This window comes from Erpetoichthys calabaricus, chromosome 1 (assembly GCF_900747795.2).
Source record: "Erpetoichthys calabaricus chromosome 1, fErpCal1.3, whole genome shotgun sequence".
NCBI classification, from domain to species: domain Eukaryota; kingdom Metazoa; phylum Chordata; class Cladistia; order Polypteriformes; family Polypteridae; genus Erpetoichthys; species Erpetoichthys calabaricus.
This window is the reverse complement of record NC_041394.2, coordinates 223,810,225-223,835,152: the sequence shown is the minus strand read 5'-3', so window position 1 is coordinate 223,835,152 and position 24,928 is coordinate 223,810,225. Positions and strand designations below refer to the sequence as shown.

At 35.5% G+C, this 24,928-nt stretch overlaps 1 protein-coding gene across 4 annotated transcripts in view; it reads left to right on the top strand.

Moving 5' to 3' along the window:
* Window positions 1-24,928, top strand: part of tafa5a (TAFA chemokine like family member 5a) — a 719,776-nt gene that overhangs the window by 680,117 nt on the left and 14,731 nt on the right. For 2 of the 4 annotated variants that reach the window (XM_028812088.2, XM_028812097.2), the window contains exon 4: window positions 22,242-23,160. The exons of 1 other annotated variant lie outside the window; for it this stretch is intronic. In XM_028812088.2, the coding sequence (XP_028667921.1) occupies window positions 22,242-22,358 (117 nt within the window). In that variant the 3' untranslated portion in view covers window positions 22,359-23,160. Of the gene's footprint in view, window positions 1-22,241; window positions 23,164-24,928 lie in introns of those variants that run through there. One more of the 4 variants, XM_028812105.2, reaches the window with a different exon arrangement.

Sequence of the window (24,928 nt, the reverse complement as noted above, 5' to 3'; positions counted from 1 at the left end):
CAATTTTAGATTTTAAAAGATACACATTTTGGTTTGCACAAGTACTTTATGCTCTAAGCATACTTGAATCGAAGAAGTTTAATAAATGTGTTCACATGCTTGAGAAAGAACAATTAGCCAGAAGCAAACTACCAGTGCAGTGTTTTTCAACCTTTGTCCTGCTGAGTTTATTGTAAATGAGCTGATTCACTTCCTGAATAATTCCATCAATTAAAAACAACAATTTGCTTGAATCAAGTACAGCGATCCTGTAGAGAAAAACTGCACAGAAACCATGGAAGTGCACTTAAGAACATTGCCTAATGCTGTAATTAAGGAACTAGAAAGCCAGCTGATAGAATATTGTTTGCTTGGAAGTATAATTGAGCTAATTTGGTGCATTTACCTCTTTTGGTCAAAAAAGTGGGCTTAGAATGTTACTAATAGTAGTGTTTTTTCAGTTTGCTCTTTAAGCTTGAACTGGTTTAGTGGCTGGACATAATGAGCTTTATTTTTGAATGATTTTTCAGTGTAAATTTCTTACTAGAATAGACAACTATTTGGTTTTTTGTTAGAAATCACTGCACAATTGCTGAACAGAAAAGAGTTAATTGTAACATGAAGACAAAGATGACTTGTTGCTGAAGGCTGGTGCTTAAATGCTTATAATGCAGAATTGTGTGTCTCACCCTGAAGAAAGATTCTATTTAAAAAAATATAAAATTGCATTTTAGTTTAATTTTGTTTTAGTTTTTTTATGGATATTGTTTGTATATGTGTTCTCTGGTAGAGTTTTAACTTGCATTTGTGGAGGCTTTGATGAACTGAGTTAACAGGCAACAGTTTTCAGAAGTGTTCCTGGGCCCTTACAGCCCTACAGGATCATGTTTGTTTTTAATTCAGTGCCACCTAAGGGCCGCGACCATCCAATATTAGTCTTTGGCCTTGTCCCTTGCGTACATAGTTTCTGCAGAAATCTCTTAAATCTTTTAATGATATTATGTACCGTAAATGATGTAATCCCCAAATTCTTTGCAATTTTATGTTGAGGAATGTTATTCTTAAATTGTTGAAGTATTTGCTTGTTTTTTTTTTCTTTTTTTAGCATTGCATCACTTTTCTAGTCTTTTGTTGCCCCCATCTAGTCTGTTGCTAGCATCAAATTCAAAATGAGCATATATTTTTTAGAAAATAACATTTCTCAGTTTAAACATTTGCTAAGTTGTCTTTGTTCAATTTTGAATTAAATATGGGCTTAAATGATTTGCAAATCATTGTATTACCTTTTTTTTTGAGTCCCATTTTTTTATAAATGGGGTCGTATAATAAACAGTGTTACCTATAAGGTTAGACAATGGCGACAACTAAGAAGAGAGGAAAAAAATGTAACTTTGACAACTAAAAAGCAGAAGTCCTTGTCTCTTAAATAGAGGTGTGCAAAAGTCTTGTAATCATTGGTTTGAGTGTGGGTGTCACAAACAAATAAAAATATGTGGAATAGCAACAGGTTACTGCTGTTGTGAACGTGGTGAGCTCTACCAGCCTCACCATAACAGAAATCACATGATGGATACAAAGAAACTCTTCTGTCACCAGCAAAGCATTAGTGAAGCTGGAGGAGGAAAAAGCACATATATGCTCTCCAAGTTCTATATGACATTGTGCCAGAGCAGTCTGGGGATACAGAGGTGGCAGATATGGCAGCTGCAGAGGAGAGAGTTTGAAAAAAAACATAAATGATGCCATTGAATAACCACACTGGTGCAGATACAAAAAAAAAAAAAATGATCAAAGCCATCCAAGAAGTGGGCCAGAAGCTCAGGGTAATTTAAAGAAATATCGGACACATTAAAAGAACTTGTTAAAAAATACAGTATACAGTACCTGTGCATGTTTGTTCATTTCACAAATGTCCTCACTTTGCCTCATAGCAGGAAGGGCAGCCCCTTAGTAGGTAGATAGGGAGGAGGCTCATCTGACTCCATATCAGTGAGTTCAGGGTGTGAGAGACTAGTGCTGTTCCATGTTATGTTGTGTAAACATAATACTGCAGACCTTCATTGACTAGTAGAACAGTATTCCACCTCACACATACAGACAACACCACTTGCATTTGAGAGTCCTAAGGTGCATTCTACAACTGAACACATAAGAGCATGCCTGGCATTAGTGTAAACAGCCCCCATCTGCACTATAACCTGGAACATATAGTGACGTGATTGCTAATACAATGAATAATATTGGTCATAAAATCACAATACTGAGGGCTCAGCCAGTCACCTAACAAACAAGCCAGCCATTACGTACAGCACCACCAACAAGTCATCGTGCAATACTACTTTGCCTCAAAATGAAGGAATCATGTGTTCACCCAGGCTACAGAACGACTAAACTTGTTAGTCTCAACTTTGCATCATAGATGACTTGTACGTTAATTGAATGAAACTGCTTACAGTTAACAAAGGCAGTTTCATTCTCACTAGTTGCTCCTTTTTGCAATATGAGTATGGTCAATTGATCTGATTATGTTAGAGAAACCCGGACATTGCTGCAAATTGTATGTTTATGTTTGCCTGTACATCCACATCATGTGGAAACTGAATGTAGCACCTCATTAGTCGATTTATGACTTCCAGCACAGCGACCATGATGGATCTTAGGTTTGGCTGAGATATTCCTGACCTATTGGCCAGTTTCACTAGTAGGTGGCTGTTGCTATAAAGCGAACTGTTGATAAACCCTGAATATCAACCAGGAGAGCCAGTCTTTGTTCCTTGCAGTTTGTCTTTCTAACAAAGAGGCACAATTTAGCACAAATTTCCAAGAGAATGGCTCTTAGTAGTCCAGATCAACTCATAAGTCAGTCATCATCATGGGCAGGAAAATCCAAGTGGTGCCTAAAAGCTTGTTCCCTTTGTATATGGCCTTTTGCATAGTCTTCAAACACTGGCAAAAAAACATATTGCATCAAACTATTAGGCTTTGAATAGGTTATAAGGCATGAGATTTATAGCTTTCCATATACAGAGAATGAATCAAGTCTGTGTTTTTACATAATGCGATTATTGGCAACAAGTAAATGCTTGGGTTTCTAATAATGTGAAGTGACAACAGATACTGTAGCCGATATGAAGAGACGAAAAATAAACAAAAAAGTTCTTTAGTGTACATACAGAGGATTGGCCCTCTTAAAAGGGAAATAAAATAGTCTATTCATTATATTGATCACTTTTGAGATTTAATATATTTGTCACATCAAGGCACATTATAATAATAACTTGAAGATAAGAATTATTATACACATGAGCCGTAATTTAGCTGGTCTGGCCGCATTTCCCTACTGCGGCGGACAGCCGAGTCGCCCTTATTATGGAAGAACAGTTTCTCCCCTGGACTGACCTTGGGCACCTGGTGTCCTTCCGGGTGCCCTGTAAAATGGGGCCAGTCACCAGGAGTCAATGGCCTAAGTCGGGAAGAAGTGGACAAAGTTCTTGAGGAGGAGTGGAGGCAGAAGGACTGGCGGCAAAAGGGGACTGTGTTGTGCTCTGTGAGCATTGTGTGCTGGACTATGTAAATAAACCGTATGCAGTGTGGCAAAATCGTGTCCTGCCTGTCTGTGTCAGAGATAGGGCGGCTGGGCATCACACTACTTGATGGAGAATGTCATCATTTGCCAGTTTCTCTAAAAAGTTGCATATGCATGGGTCACAGTTCTCATAAATATAGCCAAATTCTGCTATCAAGTTTTTGTTAATAAATCCCAACATTAGCGTGGGAAGTTGCACACATGTGTTTCAAACCCCTATACAAATGAGGTTGTTGGAATTTGTTGATTTTTTTCTTTTGACCTTGGTTCATTTTGATCATGATCTCATCACCTGGTCCTTGAGACACTATCTTTGTTTTCCATGCTAACTTTATTACTTCAGTATATAGTTTATTTAAGGCTAATGGTCAACAATAAAACTGAAAAGACAATTCCCATCAGCTCCTAGTTATTCTTTAGTTAATGATATTTTGACTTTGTATATTGGTAGGCTTCCCAAACTTTTCCTCAGGATTTCAGCATGTTATAGCCTTTAGAGACCTTTATCCTTGAATCAACCAATTAGACAAAGACATGTTCTTAAAGATATGTAATTTCTATTTTTTTAAAAGAGTTCCATGAATTTTTCTAGAGATGCTTCAGCTTTGTAGTAAAAAATATTTGCTTTTGGTTAACATACTTAATTATATAGCAAGTTAAGTACATTTAGTGTGTAAAATAAATAAATTATTAACACTTATGCTTACAGATCCCTGCAATGCATAAATTATTAACTGTAACATTCTGGGTACCCTACTTTCATCCCAGATCTCTTAGACATACTAATCACTTTAAATGCAGACTGTACATTTTCCCTATATGAATGAGTGTTTGCGCGGCATGAATGTGTGTATCCTGCAGTGTTTGGTGTCTTCTTTGTGCTTGATATTGACAGGATAGGATCTGACTCTTCATGTCCCTTAATCTCAAGAGAGGATTTTTAAGACAGTTTTGAAAGTTCAGTATTTATAATATGATCTTTAAATATTGTCATAGTATTATTTTAGAAAAAATTAGGTCAGTAATAGAAGAATATAATAACCAACATTTACAGTCAAACTGATTTTTTTAAGATTTTTATAGAGGACCTTAACATTGATTTGTGTATGTGTAGGGTGAAGTAAAAGTAAATTCCCAGAGCTGTCATTAAATCACAATTTAACTTGGGGAGGAAAGCATAATTTATGGCAAACTACTGTAATTGGCAATTACAAAAAATAAGATGCCTTTATGTACTGTAAGTAAAATAAGGAATCATTATTTTTTTCTTTATCAATTTGTTAATTATTTCTTTACTTTGAAATAGGTTCTTTTTACATTAATCAGATTTATAAAGCAAAGAATATATACTCATTTGTATCGTCTGTACTAGACAACATTTAACATATGTGTCGTGGTATAAAGTCTAAAATGGGAATGAATAAATAGCCGTTAAACTCAATTTTATTTTTAATCTACTACTGACATCTTTCAAAAATTATTTGTAAGATTTTTACAACTTGTATTTTTTTCTTTTTTAACAACATTTGTTTAATAAAAATATGTATCCAACTACAGTATAAAATACTTTTGTTTGTATGATTTTTTTATGCACTAACTGCAACAGGATCTCTGTGGAGTTGACTAATGACTCTGTCAGTCGTATACCCTGGTCCCTGTCATCAGGCTAGCTTATTTGCCTCTTAGGTTCATTGCATTTTTCCTACTGTATGTAGTAACTACATGTCCTAGTAAAGTCATCCATGACCTTTCTGTTACAGCAAGAAAAGAATTCATTAAACAGCTCATGGATTATTCTGTAAACAGTATTAGCTTGCAGTAAGCATTCTCGGCAATACAGTATGTGTTCATTGAAATATATTTTGATAAGATTTTCTTATCAGAAAGATTAATATACATATATAAGAGTAATATTGCAACTTTATTTTTATTATATGAATGATATGCATTAATTAAACAATACCATTTACTTTTTCTTACAAAGATAAACAAATTAATTATATTTCATTATTTTCAAGCAAATTCTGCTTTTTGTAGAAGATAAGGGCTGCTTCTGAAAGAGGTAGATTGTATCTTTTGACAGGTCCAGCCATATCATTGTCCTAATTTATTGCAAAATTGTTTTAACTAATGCATAATTGCATGGTTATTTTATTGTGTAAGTTGCTGGTAACAATACAATTGTCCACAATGTTGTAAAATTTATGAAATAATTGAAAACTACTCTTAAGAAAAGGCATTGCAATTACTTTGATTTACTTTGGCCAACAAACACCTTTATTAATTAGCAAAACAATTACTGTTTAATTACAATTTATAGCTTTTAACAGCACAACCTGTTTAAAAATGATTAGATAGATACCCTGTTTACACTGATAGATGAAAATATAAAATTCACCTTATATATTTTAAGCTGTACCTCTGCCTGCTCATGCTTGCTTTCTTTTTTAATAACATTATAACGGAGGGGCACTCAATCATGCAAGCCTATTTCAAACAATTAATGTCAATGTTTTAAAGATCTGCAGGGCCTCTTTCACCATCTTTTCAAGCAGGCTCTTTTTTAATGAGAGGCGGTTCAGAACAACTTGATTATCGAAAGGTTGTTCCAATTCTACCTTTTACTTAATACAGTATAAAGGTTTTCACTAATCAGCATTTTTATATCATGCTGTTTATCTTAGTTAACAGCTGAACAATCTATTAAATATCCACTTTAGATATTTAAAAATATATTTTTAATATTCTTGAATTTCAGAGAGGTTGGCCATGATTCATTATTAAACTTTGTTGCCATCAATTCTGGGTGTATATGTAGGTTTTACATTTTAAGGGCCTCTCCCACAAGTAAGAGGACTGAGAAACCGCCACACAGTATGCTGCTCTGTAAAGCTCAGTTGACCACACATACCATAATAAAGCAGATCAGTGCCAGACATGATGAATTATCAAAGTTTCACTATAGAAATCCTTACTACCAAAAATACCTTCTAAAAATTATAAGTATGTGATCCATACATGTTGTACAATACCAAATAAAATACAGTTCCATATCTAAAAAAGGGCTGATCAAATAAAACGGTAGTCAAAAAACAGAAAGGAAAAGTTTAAAAATCTGAATTAGCATCATCTGACCTAATTCGGGGTGTTGATAAGAAATCAAATGATTTACTTCATGAGGTAAAGGTACATAATAAATAAGAATACTTATGTCTGATATTTTAAATATTAAAATGTGTGCTTTGATTTAAATTTTAAAGTCAAAATATTATCAATTGTAATAGAAATTTTCACCCTCTGTAGATCCGTAATAAAGGATTAAAAAATGAAAAATAATATCATATTCGAAATCACTGACCTTGAAATAGTCTAAAACGGCACCCCACATGCTATTGTTGGAAATCTGTCATTTTAACCTTCTGGGAGTGACTCTTAGAAGGCTATTGGGGTATAATCAAATACTAAAAATACTATCATATTCATAATCAGCAACTCAAAATAGCATAAAATGACACCCCATGTGCCTATTTTACCAATCCCCATTTTTCAAAATTTTGTGAAAAGGAGTTAGATTGACCCCCTCATATCCCATAAGGGAGTGAATGCATGGCATCAGGCGATGCGGGATGCACAACTCCAAGTCATTCTGATCATATTTGCTGAAGACAGCTATTTGTTTACTCTTTATCATAAGAGTATAATTTTATGTACAAAATATGGTCATTTGACCTAAAAGTGGGGGCTTTCTGGGTCTAGTAAGCCAAAAATAAAGGAGAACCCCAAAAAGTTTGATGTCTTGCAATAACTAGACATCAAGAGGAGTCAAACTGGGGAAACTGTATGTCATTTGTTGGAGTTTTCTCATAACACGGAGTCAGGAGGCATCAGACAAAAAAAAGAAAAAAACTGAACTTATTTCAAAACATTCAAAAGTAATTATTATAAGCACAAAAACACTAAAACCAAGAAAACATAAACCTCTACCAAAAGGAACTTTTGGTTGCGAATGTTTCTGAACACGTACAAATCGGGTTACGATCAAACAGTTTGCCAAAATTTTGCATCCGTTCATGACCATACACTCTGGTGGCAAACAAACACACTGGCAGCCAGTTTCCCTACGCGCGTTTGTACACGCCAATGATTTCCCATTCTCCGTTTCCCATTTTGTTTTGTTTGCGTATACAGGGCCTAACAAAGCAACTGATGTTGCAAAAGGAGTTACAATGTTAACCAAGCAGAGGCCTCAAGTGCTGGAGGAGGTAGACAAACTGTTGCTAGTGTGGTTGAACGAGAAAAAATTTGCAAGGGATAGCGTAAGCGAGGCGATCATATGCGAGAAAGCCAGGAAGATTCATGGCGATTTGCTGAAAAAAATCCTTCTTTGAGTGGCAAAGGTGAGGAATTTAAAGCCAGTAGAGGATGGTTTGAAAAGTTTTGCAAGAGAAGTGGCATTTTATTTTTTTTCCCTATGTTTAAAACTCATAAAAATAGTGTTTACAGTGAGCGGTTCGTAAGGGTCTAGCGCAAACTCTTACAATGTTAGTTTTCTCTGTTGTTCAAGGTTTTCTCAGTGTTATTCAATGTTTTTACATTTAGTTTACTATTACACTGTGCATTCTATGGTATACTGCGGTGGGCTGGCGCCCTGCCCGGGGTTTGTTTCCTGCCTTGCACCCTGTGTTGGCTGGGATTGGCTCCAGCAGACCTTTGTGACCCTGTAGTTAGGATATAGCGGGTTGGATACTGTATGGATGGATGGATTCTATGGTATAATTAACTATTTTTGTGCTTAAAAAATATATATTTATATACAGTTCGTACGGTCTGGAATGGATTAATTGTATTTACATACAATCTTATGAGGAAATTAGGTTCGGGTCGTGACCAAATCGGGTCACATCCAGAGTTTTGGAACGAATTATTGTCGTGACCAGAGGTACCACTGTACAAATGTAAAAATGTTATCAAAACTCAAATAATTAGTTCCTGTGGTCTTTCATCAAATAACTGCTGTTCAGGGAGAATGGAATAGCAACAGACATGGGTCAGATGGACCAGCAGCAATAAGTAGGCATAATAAATGCTTAGCAGCAGGGCCCCAGCCAGTTCCTGACACCCATTGCATTTCCTACCCTTCATCTTCCTGGATGTTTCTGCTCCTCATTTTCTCCAGTTTCTTGTGCGTCTTGACCTGAGATTTGCAGGACCAGATATGGAGACAGATGAGGTCAACAGGGTCCTGGCAAAACATGCTATAAGGTGACTAGCTGGGAACCAGTCATCATGACTTGACTTTGACATATCAAATGAGAAGGATTCAACAAAGGAGGTGTTGAAGGGCACCAAATCCCCCATGAATTCGAGATTTACCACTGATTTGGTATCTAAATAACAGCTCTTTGTCAGAGCACACTAGAATTCAGAGGTGGGCAATCATTTTATGATAAATGAATTTGTTGTTTAGTTAGGTACATGGTAGCATCCATTGTAGTAGGTGCAATTAAAAAGCAATGACCATTAACAAATATAACAAATAGTACTTTTAGGCAATATATTACAGGAGCAATAGTATAGGTTTGACATAAGATGCAGGCAATGCGACACTGTGACAAAGACCATTAATCTAGAGGTAGGTCTATATGCATAAAATGCCAAAAAATTATTCAAGAATTTGTCTAGTTAAAATGTTAAAAACAGAAGGTAATGAAGACCCTAAGCCATGAAATAAAATGTTTTATTTTTTTAAGAATGCCAGCACATATGTCTGATATTCTAGTTTAGTCTTGTTCATTTTTTGTAGGTCTTGCAAGACTTGTGATGCAGTTCACATTATTTTAATTTATAGATGCAATGAAAGCTGTAATGCCCTGTACATTTTGCATTTTGCCTCCTGAATACTTAAGAGACTCATTTGCATACCTCCTATCACGTATGATATTGTACCAGAAGCCAGGATGTGTATAAAAAAAAACGTAATCATGTGGGATTTTAAGAGGCTTCATATGGATCTATGCCTAAACATAAAAATAACATTTTATTGTACAGTTTGAAAAAGTGGTAGTTGCAAATGATCTAGTGTTAGCTATGCCGAGATTAACTCAATTATCTTAGTAGCCACTCTACCTTTATTGGTCTTTTATCAGATTGATGGTAAGGCATCTTTTTGATGTTTTCTTTGCTAAATTTAAAATTAGGAATAAAAGGTGTAATTGCATCTTTTGTTTTACCGAAATGTACTGTATGATAATATTGTATAAAGCTTCAACATTGAAAGCACAAGCAGTTATTCATAATTAACTGTGTAATTTATAGTGGATTTTACACTGAAACTTTTTACTACGGTATATTTATATAGTATAGTTATTTTGTACAAAGCATAATTGGAATGCAATTAATCTGTTTCATTTTGTATTTTTATCAATGCAACAAGGCTGTGCTTGTTTTACTAATCACTTGACCCACATATGTAGTCAATGCAAGATTTTTCTTGGCAATTTATTTTTATATTTTTTAAATGCAAATATAATCAGGCCAAAGTCATGATTTCACTTTCCTGAATACACCTTTTTGCCTGGGATAATCCAGTGAGGCAAACTACGATGAAAAATGTTGTTTTTAAATGTGCATTTTATAGTAATACACACTTAGTTTCCAGTCCAGTATAATGTTAAAGACAGACAGGTATAATAATCTCATACTTGAATATCAGTATACTGTATCGTAATCTCAGTGTTCTTTTGATCAGTAGTCCAGCATGTTAGTAAGCCTTGCTTATTTGACGTATTTGCTGTAAACATCATACCAAACAATACAGGACAGCAAGGTGACTTCATGTGTTTGACCCTGCTTCCCATAACAAAACACTGTCTCTCTTGAATTTTCCCTTTCTCTCAATGTCCTCTTGGGTTTCCTCAGAATGCTCTGCCTTCCCCTCAAATTCCAAAGATATGAATATTAGTTTGTTTTGATGGCTCTAAATTGAGCCAGAGTGTCTGTAGGCGTGTAAGTGATTGTGTAATGTGTCTGACTAATTCCCAATATAGAATTTGCTTCTGCTTTGTACTGAGATGCTTCTGGCCCACCAACCCCTGGGCTAGTGGGCTCAGAAAATGAATGAATGAAATCATACATAAGAAAAGACATTTATACAAGGTTTCATTTGTCCAACCCTCACAGAATTAACACATACTGGTTTTTGAGCTTATCTATATCTGTTGTCAAGTTTCTCTGCACTCTCTTTGGAATGGTGTCAAGAGGATGTCAATTCTTCTTCTTTGCACTTGGTAATCTCTGGAGTTAGTGCGGTGTGCTGTAAAATCATTTGCATATATCTTTGACCTTGGCACAAAGGCATAATGGTAGACATCTTGTAATAGTTATATATATCTCCTTTTAATTCCCTGTCGTCAAGTGTTTATTGCAGCCTTGGAACAAATTCAAATGAGTAAGGAACAAAGCAAACCATACAGGAATATGTATGAAGTTACAAGTACTCATAGCATTGTAAATTGGTACATACATTTATCCATCCATTTGTGGACTTCCTAAAATTGTGCTTTACAGTACAATGTCTACTAAGAGCAAGATGCTGCCTGGGATGACTAATTTTTTGCATGGTTTACTCACATGCAATCCCCCAAGCAAACAAACCGGACTGGTTTAGATTTGCTAATTAACCCTACTGCATGATTTGGGACTATGAGAGATAAAGAATGGTGATTTGAACAAAATGTAATCTTTTGAGAAAACCAATACAGACACTAGAGAAAAAAACACAAAGTCTACACAGAAGGCAGTCTAGCCAGGAATCATACTGGGATCCATACAGGGTGAGGCAGCACTGTACCAGTGGGTGTATCACTACTTTTGACACATGTTAAAGAGCATCAAATGCTCATATTTGTTTATTTATTTATTAGTTTCCACATTTGAGGGATGTTTTATAACGCAAAGCACAAAAAGGAGTACCTAGATTATGACTGAAAGAATGTTCATAATTAGTTCCAATCAGGAGGATATACAATGTTTAAAATATGATGTATGCTTAGACCCTTATGTAGTCAGTCATGCAAAACAAATTTGGAGTCACTAGTTAACCTAGCAATTACAGAAAAACAGAATACACAAAGGAAATCCTCATGAACGCAGGGAAAAAATGCAAACTTGATAGAGCTACTGAATGTGTACAGATTTCTGTGGAAGCAGTAGCAAACTACCATATTGCCCTTCTGCAAATAAACTAAATGTCAGTATATTTTAATATACCCTAAGTTCTTGTCAATAAGCCGCGGCTTATCTAAGGAAAAAAGTTGTGAAAATGAAAAAATAGAATATCGGCTTATACATAAGTCCGGCTTATACATCCATCGCGGGGGTTGCGTTCCAGAGCCACCCGCGAAATAAGAATATCCGCGAAGTAGAAACCATATGTTTATATGGTTATTTTTATATTGTCATGCTTGGGTCACAGATTTGCGCAGAAACACAGGAGGTTGTAGAGAGACAGGAACGTTATTCAAACACTGCAAACAAACATTTGTCTCTTTTTCAAAAGTTTAAACTGTGCTCCATGACAAGACAGAGATGACAGTTCCGTCTCACAATTAAAAGAATGCAAACATATCTTCCTCTTCAAAGGAGTGAAGCAAACAAATCAATATGTCTGTTTGGCTTTTAAGTATGCGAAGCACCGCGGCACAAAGCTGTTGAAGGCGGCAGCTCACACCCCCTCCGTCAGGAGCAGACAAAGAGAGAGAGAGGGAGAGTTTGTTTTTCAGTCAAAAATCAATACGTGCCCTTCGAGCTTTTAAGTATGCGAAGCACTGTGCAGCATGTCTTTTCAGGAATCAGCTTTACAAAAGATAGCAACGTGAAGATAATCTTTCAGCATTTTTAGACGAGCGTCTGTATCGTCTAGGTGTGCAAACAGCCCCCCTGCTCAATCCCCATACATCAGGATCACAGATAGTCAGCGCAAGATTGACAGAAAAGTAAGCAATCTAGCTTCTCAGCCATCTGCCAATAGCGTCCCTTGTATGAAATCAACTGGGCAAACCAATTGAGGAAGCATGTACCAGAAATTAAAAGACCCATTGTCCGCAGAAATCCGCGATATATATTTAAATATGCTTACATATAAAATCACAATTTAAATGACCGCTACGCGCTCGTGTTGACTCGGCGACGCCCAGAGCAGAAAGAACGCGCTCCGGCCGCTCCAACCGCGCCATGCGGGGAGTGAGAGAGACGGCAATATCTCACACTCTCTCCCCCCTTAAAGAAATTAAATGGGTGCGAGTGAGACCACTGACCTCCCTCCCTTCTATTAGTTATAGGTTATAGTACGTTCGGCTTATCCATGAGTCCGGCTTATCTATGCTACGATTTTATTTTAAAAATTCGTATGATTTTTGGTCTCCGGCTAATACATGAGTCCGGCTTATAGACAAGAACTTAGGGTACTGTATTTAATGCTGTACATATGAACAGCATGCCAAAACATCTTTATTCAAATTGTGTTTCATTGTGATATAGGTGAATCATTATTAGCTTTTCATCTGCATCCGATGGCAATTTCAACCACCTAGAATAATTTCCAAGAAATTTCAAATTATAAAAAAGTTGCCAGAGTACATGGTACCTTTGTGCAAAATAGTACATTTTACAGTATATAATTTAGAAAAAACAAATTTCATTGTTTTGATTAATGTGTAGGAGAACAGATGGAATAAACTGAAAGTTTAAAAATGAAATCAAGTGAACTGTAAATTGTTTGTATGTGAATGTCTTTAATATAAGTATAGTATCTATGGTAAGATGAAATAAAAAGTGGATGCAGTGTCTAAGGTTCCAGTCCTCTGCCAAGGCAATATCTGTATGGTGTTTGCATGTTTTAATCATGTCTGCATCGACTTTTTTTTAGGTACTCTGCTTCTTCTCCTGTATCCCTAATGACATGCAAGTTAGTTTAGTTTGCATCTCCAAATTATCCGCAACAGTGTGTGTGAGCAGGCCCAGCTATCAACTGATACCTGGACTTAAGATTCATTTGTAAATACGTATTCACAGTTGGAGTGAGAAGAAAATGAGTCATGGAACGCTGCAATTTAACAACCCCAAAATCCAATATTTTTAAAGTGGAAACCACTAAAAAGCCTGAGCTGATTGAAAACGTATGCAAAAATTATGCAAAACATATTGAGATTTATATTAGACCAGCTGTGTTACCTGGCTTCTCTTGGGAAATTTCTTAAGACTGTGGGTCTTAGTTATATTGCCGTTGGTTAATCAGGTGTATCAAAAGTAGTATGTAACTTAAGTTTTTTTTTTTACCAATTGCTAATGTAATTGCCAGATAGTATGTGTAGTGGTTAATGCTTTGGACATAGGATTTCAAACCCTGAGGTTTTGGGTTCAAGTCTTGCTACTGACATTGTGTGGACATGAGCACGTCACTTCACCTGCCTGTGCTCCAATTGGAGAGACAAATGAAATGTAACCAGTTATATCTCAAATGTTGTAAGTTGCCTTGGATAAAGGTGTCAGTTAGATTGTAAGTAATAATGAAATTATTAAGTCACTGGAGCTGCATACTCTTACTACATACAATTGCAAATTAGTGAAACACTCCTGCATTAGATCAGTGTCTGTTTGTTTTGTCTAGTGACTTGGCCTTTGTTGACAGTCATTGTAAAACAAAATTTTAATGTAAACTGCATTGTTTTTGAATTGAAACAGCTAATCAATAAGAATAATGTGAAATTTGAGTATATATTATTATCATTGTTAGATATTTATGATTTTCACTTGTTTACATAGTTTACCCAAGTTTTTCTTTTCGTGTTTTTCATAACTTGTATGGTCAAGCTTGTATTTTTTGTTTTTGCCATAGCCATAGACAGACAATAAGGTGTTAACATTAAATCATGTTTTACTTTAACTCATTACAAAACATCAGAAACATGTATAAGCTGCTTATTCAGGTGGCCAATACACTGAATTGAATGTTTTTACTTTTCAGGTTGTTTTGTCTAGTGCTTGAAGTGGAAGATAATTTCAACCGGTATTGAGGGCTTCTTAACACTAGTTATATCTTGAATGAAAGCGCACTTATTTTGTTATACTTGTACCTTTTGTGAAAGTGTTTATAGATTGTTGTAGACACCGAACACACATGAAATGCATGTATTCCAAATAATATATTATTTACCCTATACAACTCCAGGCAACTCTCACGCAGGTAAACAGACTTGAACTGAGAGAACTTTCTGCCCTTTCTGCGTTGGTGGAGGGATGGTATAGCAGGCTGCTTGCTGTTTGTGCTTATTGACACATTTACAACACAAAAGATGCTGACAAAGAGGTGTGAAGGCATTAAGGTGGGCCGGGATTACGAGTTTTTTCATAGGCTTTGGTAATTCTAGTGTTAAATGATCAGGGTTTCTCTTCATAGTTCACAGATGTGAATGGATATGTAAAGAATCTTGGAAAGCTAAGGGAATGGGGCATTCCCATTCAAAGCTTTGCCAAACTTACTTTTTATATTTCACAGTACACACCAAATGTATCCACTGTCTTTTTTCCTGTCCAGAACATACCAACCCTTCTTCAGTCATTCATCCACCGTTTTGGCTGGTGCTACTATTTGTGTGGCCCATTTTTTGCTTCTGCTCCATTCTTCATTTGCATAAAGCCACCTCTAAGCGCAACACACAGCATATATGCTAGCATAATATTAATACATTTTGAGAAATAAAAAAAAATTGTGACAAAAATCCTGGATTGGCTAATTTTCTTCTTTCTATAATGTCACAAAATTTCTTTCAAATAACTCAAAGCATTTTTCAGATTTTAGAGTATTTAGTTTTTCTATCATTGGGGGTTTTACCCCTAAATATTTATATATCAAAATGTCCTATCTTTTGGATACCTACTGACCAAGATGGCCATCCTGCCAAAGTCAGCTTTTTAGCTAAACGGGAAATGGTGTTTTTGTTGATGAGTGAGTAAATTATTCAGTCAGTCAGTCAGCTTTGCATGATATATATGTATAGATGTATTTTTTTCATGTTTTTTTGTGCTTTTGCTTTTTTCAAAATATTTTATCTTTGTTCTTAGTGAAGTTTGCCTGTAATGTAATGAGTAGTTAGTAGTTAGCAGGTGTTTGAACTAATGATCTGCACAGTGAAGTGTTTCCCACAAGACTCATGCAACTACCCATAACTGTCACAAGGGGCTGCTGCTTGTAATGCAGGTTGTAGAATATTGTATATGGGGACAAGCAACAAGGATTATGCTGAGGGTACAGTTTTTGGCCTTGCCCAAAGAGTGACTTGACTGTGCTGTATGTATACAGTAAAGACTGAAACAAGGTTGTGGTTTCCATTGTGCCCAGCAAGCATCTTGATTGTGTAGCATGTGGCAAAGACAAAGCAAGGTGTTTTTGGGTTTGAAAAGCTGTTCAGTTTTTTTTTGTGGGCACATGGAATAACCTTTATTTATACAAAACAACAATGAACTAACTTGTTTCTTGAAAAGGTTGGTTTGTTTTTGCCATTTTTGAACCCAGAATTAAGCTTTAAGAATACTAGCACCTTGCAACTCAAGAAAAGACAATTCACTTGCTTTATTGAACAGAATAACAAATGTCAACTGTGCTGACACAGTTGTAAAGGTTTCTGTAATAACCATCAAGCATTTACTGTAAATAGATTGTTTAAAACAGAGTTAAGAGAGTTTACCACTAGGACACTGGAGTAATGGCTGCTAAAAACAGGGTTTTGCAGTCATATGTGAATAATAAATTAGAAATCAGTCATTTCAAGCAGTGATAGCCACTTGCAACATTAGTGATGTCTTGACTATATTTTAAAATGAGCTTAATAATATCTTGATTAAAAACGTATCAGTTTCTGGGTGATTCCAAACGTTAAAACACTAACGTATATCACTACCAGAAGAACCTTGGAGTTACTGTTTAGTAATATGGCAATATTAGCAAAATTATGGAATATTTCTGACAACAGTGCCTTTTTTCAGCTTTGTGTGTAATTGAACATTTTTATGTTTTTTTTATGCATCACAAAGGAGTAAACATTTATTTTCTCAATGTATTATTGCTTTCAAGTTTTGTGTTATGTTTAAACATTAAACACTTTTTGTTTATCTTACTATTTACTGTCAGGTAATATGCTTATTTCTAGCTGCAGTAATTACTCATATTTTTATAATTTAAAATAAGACTTTCAATATGTTCATTTTAATTTGTTGCTTTATTACTATATATAAGACCTCCTGGCATGATTAAACATCATGACTTTGCTGACTTTTTCTGTTCATTAATCTACCAAGGAGTATTTGAATTCAGTATTAAACAAGCCTGGAGGATTTGTTGCTGCTAAGTAATTAAGTATGTACAGATTGCAATATTAAAAAAGTTAAAATAGGCTCCGGCTCCCACCACCCTGTGTTGGAATAAGTGGGTTACTAAAATGGATGAATTGATATATGAAAGAATTTTAACATATATTAATAATGTAAATGCTAGGGTAAGATGTATCTTTTATTTATGCTGTTTATAAATTTGTAAAAATGTGGAAAACATTTTAAAATGTCCATTTTATGTTGTCATTATTGAAGTAAAAATAAACAGGATTATTAAGTAATAGCAATTATTAACATTTTCAATGTTTTTTACTTTACAGATTGAAAATACAGTAGCTTTTTATTTTCACATTATGCTGTGCCTGAAAGCCTGCCTTAAATATGCTGATATTATGTTTTTTTACCATTCATAAAACATTATTTTATAAAATTTTATTTTTCATTACATAAATAGCTTAATAGTCATTTACAGTCTATTCTATATGTGTTAGGTATTTTACCTATAAAACAGTACTACAGAAAGATAGAATTTTGCTTTATGGAAACAGTGCTAATTATATTAATCATTTCAATAAGATCGTATTGCATTTTTACTGCATTTTGCCTTTTTAACTAGTAAACAGTGTTTTGTAAAATTCTGGACCAGGAAAACATCAGCAGACATTTTCAGGAAGGCATGTACTGTACATCTGCCTGCATGGAATCTCTTGTTTCATAATCTTGCTCTTGAATGTTTATACAGATTGGCTTTTAGGTAAAATACTCCCAGTGAAATTTTGGCTTCTTCCTTTAACTTTTTCCATTGGCACATTCAGACTTTATGACATTTTAGTTAGGGTCATTTAATTATGATTGAAATTAATCTACCTATTAGGTAGCAATTCAGTTTGCAACTGCTAAATACTTTTATTGTGAAAAGCAAAAATTGCAATGATAATAGTCAAAACCTTAAACCCATTGGGTCTATTCGTGAAACTTGTGTACATTTATGAACACATTTGTCCAGATGGTCCTACTAAAGCCTCAAACCGTATGTAGGAAGATTTGATCATAACCACCTACATAGATTGATGAATTCCAATCAAATTTAAAGGTCAGTGCATTTACATTATTAGTCAATTAACAGATTTGCACCCTATTAATGTTCAGTTACTATGATATAAGAAAATGGTGAACAATATGAATAGAAAGAAAGGGATTTGTTTTTAGTTTTAAATATAATTGTTATTAAACATTAACAATCAATACAAAAAGCATCAAAACATCAAAAAAGAAAACATCACGTCACATGTGACCATGTACTGTAATTCACAATAGGAAAACACAATCCTTATTAACAATTTCACAAACTGCATTTGTTAGACACAATTGTTTTATAAAAGTCTACAAATTGTGGGTCCTCTTGTAAAATGTGTGATCTAAAAAATATCTCATTTTTATTTGTGCCCTAAAAAACCCACCAAGTCAAACTCTCTATCACTCTTAATCTTTTACTTCCTTGTGACATAAATGGCAAGATTAGCCTGGCCCAAGAAAAACTTTGCTAACCTAATAACCTTAACCTAATAAAAGTTGTCATTAGTGAACCTGTTTAGTACACAGAAACTTTGATCAGGGTGATTAACATGCCCCAACACCTCCTTCAGTCTAGTAGCCAGCACTCTAGAGAAAAATTTTGTACTCAGTACAAAGCAAGGCTACTGGCCTCCAGTTCTTAATATTATACAGATCGGTTTGTTTTGGAATGAGGGCAAAATAGCCCTTCTACTCAGGGGGAGCAAACATTTACCCAAGCACTCTCGAAGAAAAGCGAGCAGGTCTGGACCCATGAACTCCCAAAACAATAAAATTCTACAGTAAGCCCATCAATACCTGGGGCTTTTCCGGTATTTAAACTTGCCATTGCCCATGAGAATTCCTCAAGGGTAAGCCCTCCCTGTAAAATTGTTAACCCTTCCTCTGACCCCTTGCGGCAGCCCATTAATAAAACTCTGACATGCAATATCCCGTTCCATCGGCTCAGATGAAAAAAGCTTAGAATAAAAAATCAATAGGAAATAGCACTGATTTGAGAAGAGCTTCTCAATTCACTTCCAGAGGGATCAGGCAAACAATGGATCATTCTCCTTTGGCCCTGACCAAAAGCGCCTTGGACTTCGTAATCAGTCAGTTGTGCAAGGGCAGCCTGTTTTCATTTTCAACATTCCCGGGTGCTCAGTGTCCCTAGAGGAAACAAATTCCTACTGGAGTGCTGCCAGCTCTTCATCTAGTGCTTTCATAGAATCATTCAAGCTCCATGTGACATTCAGTGTGTAACATCATGGCCAAAAGTTTTGAGAATGACACAAGTACTAGTTTTCAAAAAGTTTGCTGCTTCAGTGTTTTTAGATTCTTTTGTCACGATGTTTCTATGGTATACTGAAGTATAGTTACAAGCATTTCATAAGTTTCAAAGGCTTTTATTGACAGTTCGATTAAGTTCATGCAAAGGGTCAATACAGTATTTGCTGTTAATCAACTTCTGGGCCAAATCCTGACTGATTCTTGCAAAATTAATGCTTGGAGTTTGTCAGAATTTGTGAGTTTTTGTTTGTCCACCCACCTTTTGAGGATTGACCACAAGTTCTCAATAAGATTAATGTCTTGGGAGTTTCCTGGCCATGGACCCAAAATTTCGATGTTGTTTTGTTCCCCGAGCGACTTAGTTATTATCCTTTTTGCCTTATGGCACGGTGCTCCATCATGCTGGACAAGGCATTGTTCATCACCAAAATGATCTTGAATGGTTGGGAGAAGTTGCTCTCAGTGGATGTTTTGGTACCATTCTTTATTCATGGCTCGGGATCGGGGCACCACCAGTGCAGAGCTTGCTCAGGAATGGAAGCCTACAATTGTGAATGCATCTGCACACACAGTAAGACGAAGACTTTTGGAGGATCGCCTTGTGTCAAGAAGGGCAACAAAGAAGCAACTTCTCTCCAAGAAAAACATCAGGGACAGACTGATATTCTGTAAAAAGTACAGGGATTGGACAGCTGAGGACTGGGATAAAGTATTTTTCTCTGATAAATCCCCTTTCCGATTGTTTGGGGCATCTTTTTTCCGGAGAAGAAAGGGTGAGCGCTACCATCAGTCCTGTGCCATGCTAACAATAAAGCATCATGTGTGGGGTTGCCTCTCAGCCAAGGGAGTGGGCTCACTCACAATTTTTCCTAAGTATATAGCCATGAATAAAGAATGGTACCAAAACATCCTCCAAGAGCAACTTTTCCCAACCATGCAAGAACAGTTTGGTGACAAACAATTCCTTTTCTAGCATGATGGTGCACCGTGCCATAAGGCAAAAGTGATAACTAAGTGGTTTGAGGAACAAAACATCGAAATTTTGGGTCCATGGACAGGAAACTCACCAGACCTTAATCCCATTGAGAACTTGTGGTCAGTCCCCAAGAGGTAGGTAGACAAACAAAAACCCACAAATTCTGACAAACTCCAAGCATTGATTATGCAAGAATAGGCTGCCATCAGTCAGGATTTGTCCCAGAAGTTGATTGACAGCATGTCAGGGTGAATTGCAGAGGTCTTGAAAAAGAAGGGCCAACACTACAGATACTGACTTTTTGCATAAACTTAATGTAATTGTCAATAAAATCCTTTGAAACTTATGAAATGCTTGTAATTATACTTCAATATACCATAGAATAATCTGACAAAAAGATCTAAAAACACTGAAGCAGCAAACTTTGTGAAAAACAATACATGTGTCATTCTTAAAACCTTTGGCCACGACTGTACTGCTGACAGAACTAGTGGATCTGCACTTTATCAACCTCCCACCACTGACCACTGACTCACAGAAGAGAACTGATTAATCCTGTCACACAAATGTGTCCAAAAGTATTTAAAACAATTTTTAAAATGGGATTCCTGACAGAGAGGTCTGTTAAAATTCCAATAAGAACTTTTTGACTTAGGGCGACATAAGAACATTACATGCAAAATAAGCACATGATTAGAAAGACTCGTGGGCAGAATGATGCATGTTTTTTGTTGGTACATGGAATAACCTTCATTTATGCAAAACAACAATGAACTTACTTGTCTCTTGGAAAAGATGGTTTGTATTTTCCATTTTCCAACCCAGAATTAAACTGTAGGTACAGTATACCAGTACCTTGTAACCCAATGAAAGACAATTTACTTGCTTTATTAAACATAATAACAAATTTCAACTGTGCTGACACGTCTGCAGAGGTTTCTATAATAACCATTAAGCATTTAAACATAATTATTTAAAACAGAGCTAAGAGAGTTTACCATTAGGGCAGTGGAGGTAATGGCTGCTAAAATCAGGGTTTTGTAGTCATACATGAATAATAAATAAAAAATCAGTCGTTTCAAGCAGTGATAGCCATTTGCAACATTAGTGATGTCTTGACTAAATTTTAAAATCCTGCCATGCCACTGTGTCCAAATGTATTTAAAACAATTTTTAAAATGGGAGTAACTGGGAGAAAACTGGCTAAAATGATGATCAGACATATAAAACCAATCAAGCCTAGTGAGGGAAAGAGTGTCACCTCGCACCTGTACCCATGTGTACTGCCTGTCACCCCCGTTCAGAGTCTCTGCACACATGCATCAGCTCATATCGCTTTTAAAAGAAAAAGTGTTAACAGAACTGTAAAATAACACCTCTCATGTAGCACAAATTAATTTAAAAGAAGATACATCAATTAGACTAATTCTTGTAAATTATGATTTTAAATATGTTGCCATGTATCTTTCATTGTGAGGTTCCCTGGGGTTGCAGTATTAGAGAGGCTAGAAAAAGAGCTAAATGCTCTGTGAGAAGCATACTATAGCAGGTGTTTTAGTTTGATTCAGTTCTGATGGATTAAAAATTGCTAACAGTGAATAAGTCCAAATGCCACATGGGCAGTATTTTGCTGTCAGATCTATGTTCTTCATGTGTTTTAATCAGTTTACATTTAATTTGCATTAAACTTTTAAAAAATACCTATAAAAATTCTGTTTTTTCTAGTATAATGTACAAAGTGCTTTATCCAACTTTATTGGCAAAATACTTTGAAGTAGTAAAATTATCCTAGTGGTACTTAACTGCAGAACATTAAGAATTCATAAATAAAGTATTTTATAATTTAAAACACTGTGAAAATGAAAGCCCTTTGTTACTACTGTATATACAGTAATTCCAGTATTACAAAATATTATAATGAATATTAACTTCAAATCAAGATTCTCAGTGCTTGTTGTATCCACTTTCCAGCCTGCAGACATGTACAATGTCGGTGCTGCAGAGACTGACATAAACATCGAACCCTGGCTACAAGGACATTTGTTCCTGGAAGACAGCAGAGGAAGCAGGACTGATCTCAAGACTTGATCCACATTTTTGTGCACAGTGAGACTGCCGTTAATAACCACTAGATGACTCTGAGAATGTTAGTAGAAGTGTCCCACCCAACATTGCTACAACCTTGCCAGTAATCAGCCTTATGCTAAGGGAAAATAACATTCATTTAAAACTCAGTTTCTCTCCAGCATCATCTGTCATCTCATTCCCAATGCATTCCCTTTCTTATGGGGCAAATGAACAAAAGAAAGATTTTGAGAAGATCACGCTTCATTGCAGATGTGGAATTGTTCTTGTTTTGTGACATGGGTAAAATCACAGATCACCTGTGCTTGAGAAATCTGAAGAAAACTGGCCATCTACTACAAATATGTGTGCAAACCTGATTTTCTGGCATCATAATGCATTCCAAAGGAGACAGAGATAGTTTTACTGGTCCTGCTGGTCAGTGGTTATATTTTGTTATCTATACCTGATGCTGTTACAGATTGACTTTTGGCCATCCAAGCCTACTACATGGCTGAAATATTGGGCTTTGTCAAATGGTGCATTGTGATGAGTGCCTTTAATCTTTACAGGTCCATGCATTCTACAAACAACATATTTGTTTTGCATGTGCTGACTCAACTGTAATTAAAACACAAAAAGAAAATAACATCATGATATATGGCATATTTTCTGTATATTATGGTAGGAAAAGCCTGTAGTGTGTCTGTAAAGGCTGGTATGAAAATATGTAGAATAAAAAGATCCTAAACATTGGTGTTGCATTTTTTAAAGCTTTCAAGTATAAATATAATCATTAAATAAAAAAAATGAAAAACAGCTTGCTGTGTTTTTAATATGTTGAATGCTTTCAAGACTTAATGGGTACAGATTTGATAATATTATGGTCTTTATATTACACAAAACACATAGCAACACTAGAGTATGCCAAGAGGCGAATTCTGGGACTACGAGGAATGAGCTATGAAGAGAAATTGAAGGATCTGAACATCTTCAGTTTAGGCAATTAGAGAGTAAGAGGTGTAATTGAAGGTGTGAAGGGAACTAGTTCAGTGGATCCAAGCTGTTACTTAAACTAAATTCTTTAACAAGAACATGAGAACACAAATAAAAATGTGTTTAAGGCAAATTTTGTACAAAAAACATAGACACGTGGAATAAATAAATTACCAGAGAAGTTAGGTAAACAGGATTGGCAACCTTGTTTGGTGGAATGGTACCACAAGCCAATTAATTTAGATTTGAAAACTGACATTGTTATCACAAAATGTGACAGGCCTTGTTGAATCAACGTAGATATCAAATGTTTATAGAATTTCTTAATGTGGGTGTCAATATGCATTGAATGCCAAAGTTAATGGAGGAGTGGACTCTTCAGAAACAGATGCAATTAAGAGGAAACACAGTCCCAACTGGAAAACACCTACTTTTTAGGAAAGTATTTTTAACATGAAAAATATATATTTGTCTTTTATGTTAATTGGTAAGTTGAAATCGGCCCATTGGGTGTAAGTGTGGGATGTATCCTCCAAGAATTGGTTTCTGTGCATTGTAAATACAGTATAACACCATTGATCTGTGGAGGAGATGTCATTACTGTTTGACTGAGTTTTGATTCTAGGATTCATTCTGGTCATGGGGACTTTTACTGTGTGATTTACTTTATCACATATTTAGATGAATTTCTTGACTACAGTACAATTCAACTTTTTTTTTTTTTCTACTCTGCCTTCAATGTCTCCATAATTAAGGGGACATTAAGTAGATTAAGAAAATAGATGGGTTTAAAACTAGTGTTTAGAAAGGATGCTTATTTATATTAGTGGTCAAAATTCACTAAACACTAATGTAAAAATCCATATAATATTTGACAAGATGATTGGACTCCTAGAGTTTTGAAATTTCCTTGTCCTATCAGCATGAATCAGAAGTTCAATTTATCAGGCCGGGGCATGTTTTTCCAGTCAGCAACATGAAGTGCTTGCATTCCTGCTAAAAACACTCTAGTATTTCACTAAACAGCAAAAAACTCAGTTGTGGAATGCACTTCCAAAACTCTTTTATGACAGTGTTCACCAAAATGTTTAATCTGATGTCCCACCTTTTATCAAATGCATTACTTCATGCCTTTCACCTGATGCAGTCAGAATATTGTCCTACCCCTCACAATTCTGAATTGTTTTTACTGAACTTGAAAATGTTAAGTCTTTTCAACACCATTCCTTTTACAAACTTGTTTCTTAACTGACTGTGTTACTCTTATAAAGTTATTGCACCTTTCCTTTGTCCCTTTGATCCAAGATGTGCTTTTCATCTCAGCTGACTGATCATTTTTTTGTGTACTGGCCCATTTTTCTATACACTTTAGACATTGAGATGTGTGAAAATCTGAATGTGGTTACAGTTCCTGATTTACATGTACTGGTGTGGCTGGTGCTCTCTAACATGTTGTGCTTAAAGCGTTTAGTTTTGCACATTGTTTTGTCTCAACACACACAATCCACTTAATACCTTTTTAAAAGAGCACTGTCTGGGCCCTGTTTGAGCAGTCAGTAACACAGAAAGAGCAGTTGGACGTAAAGAAGACATCACTC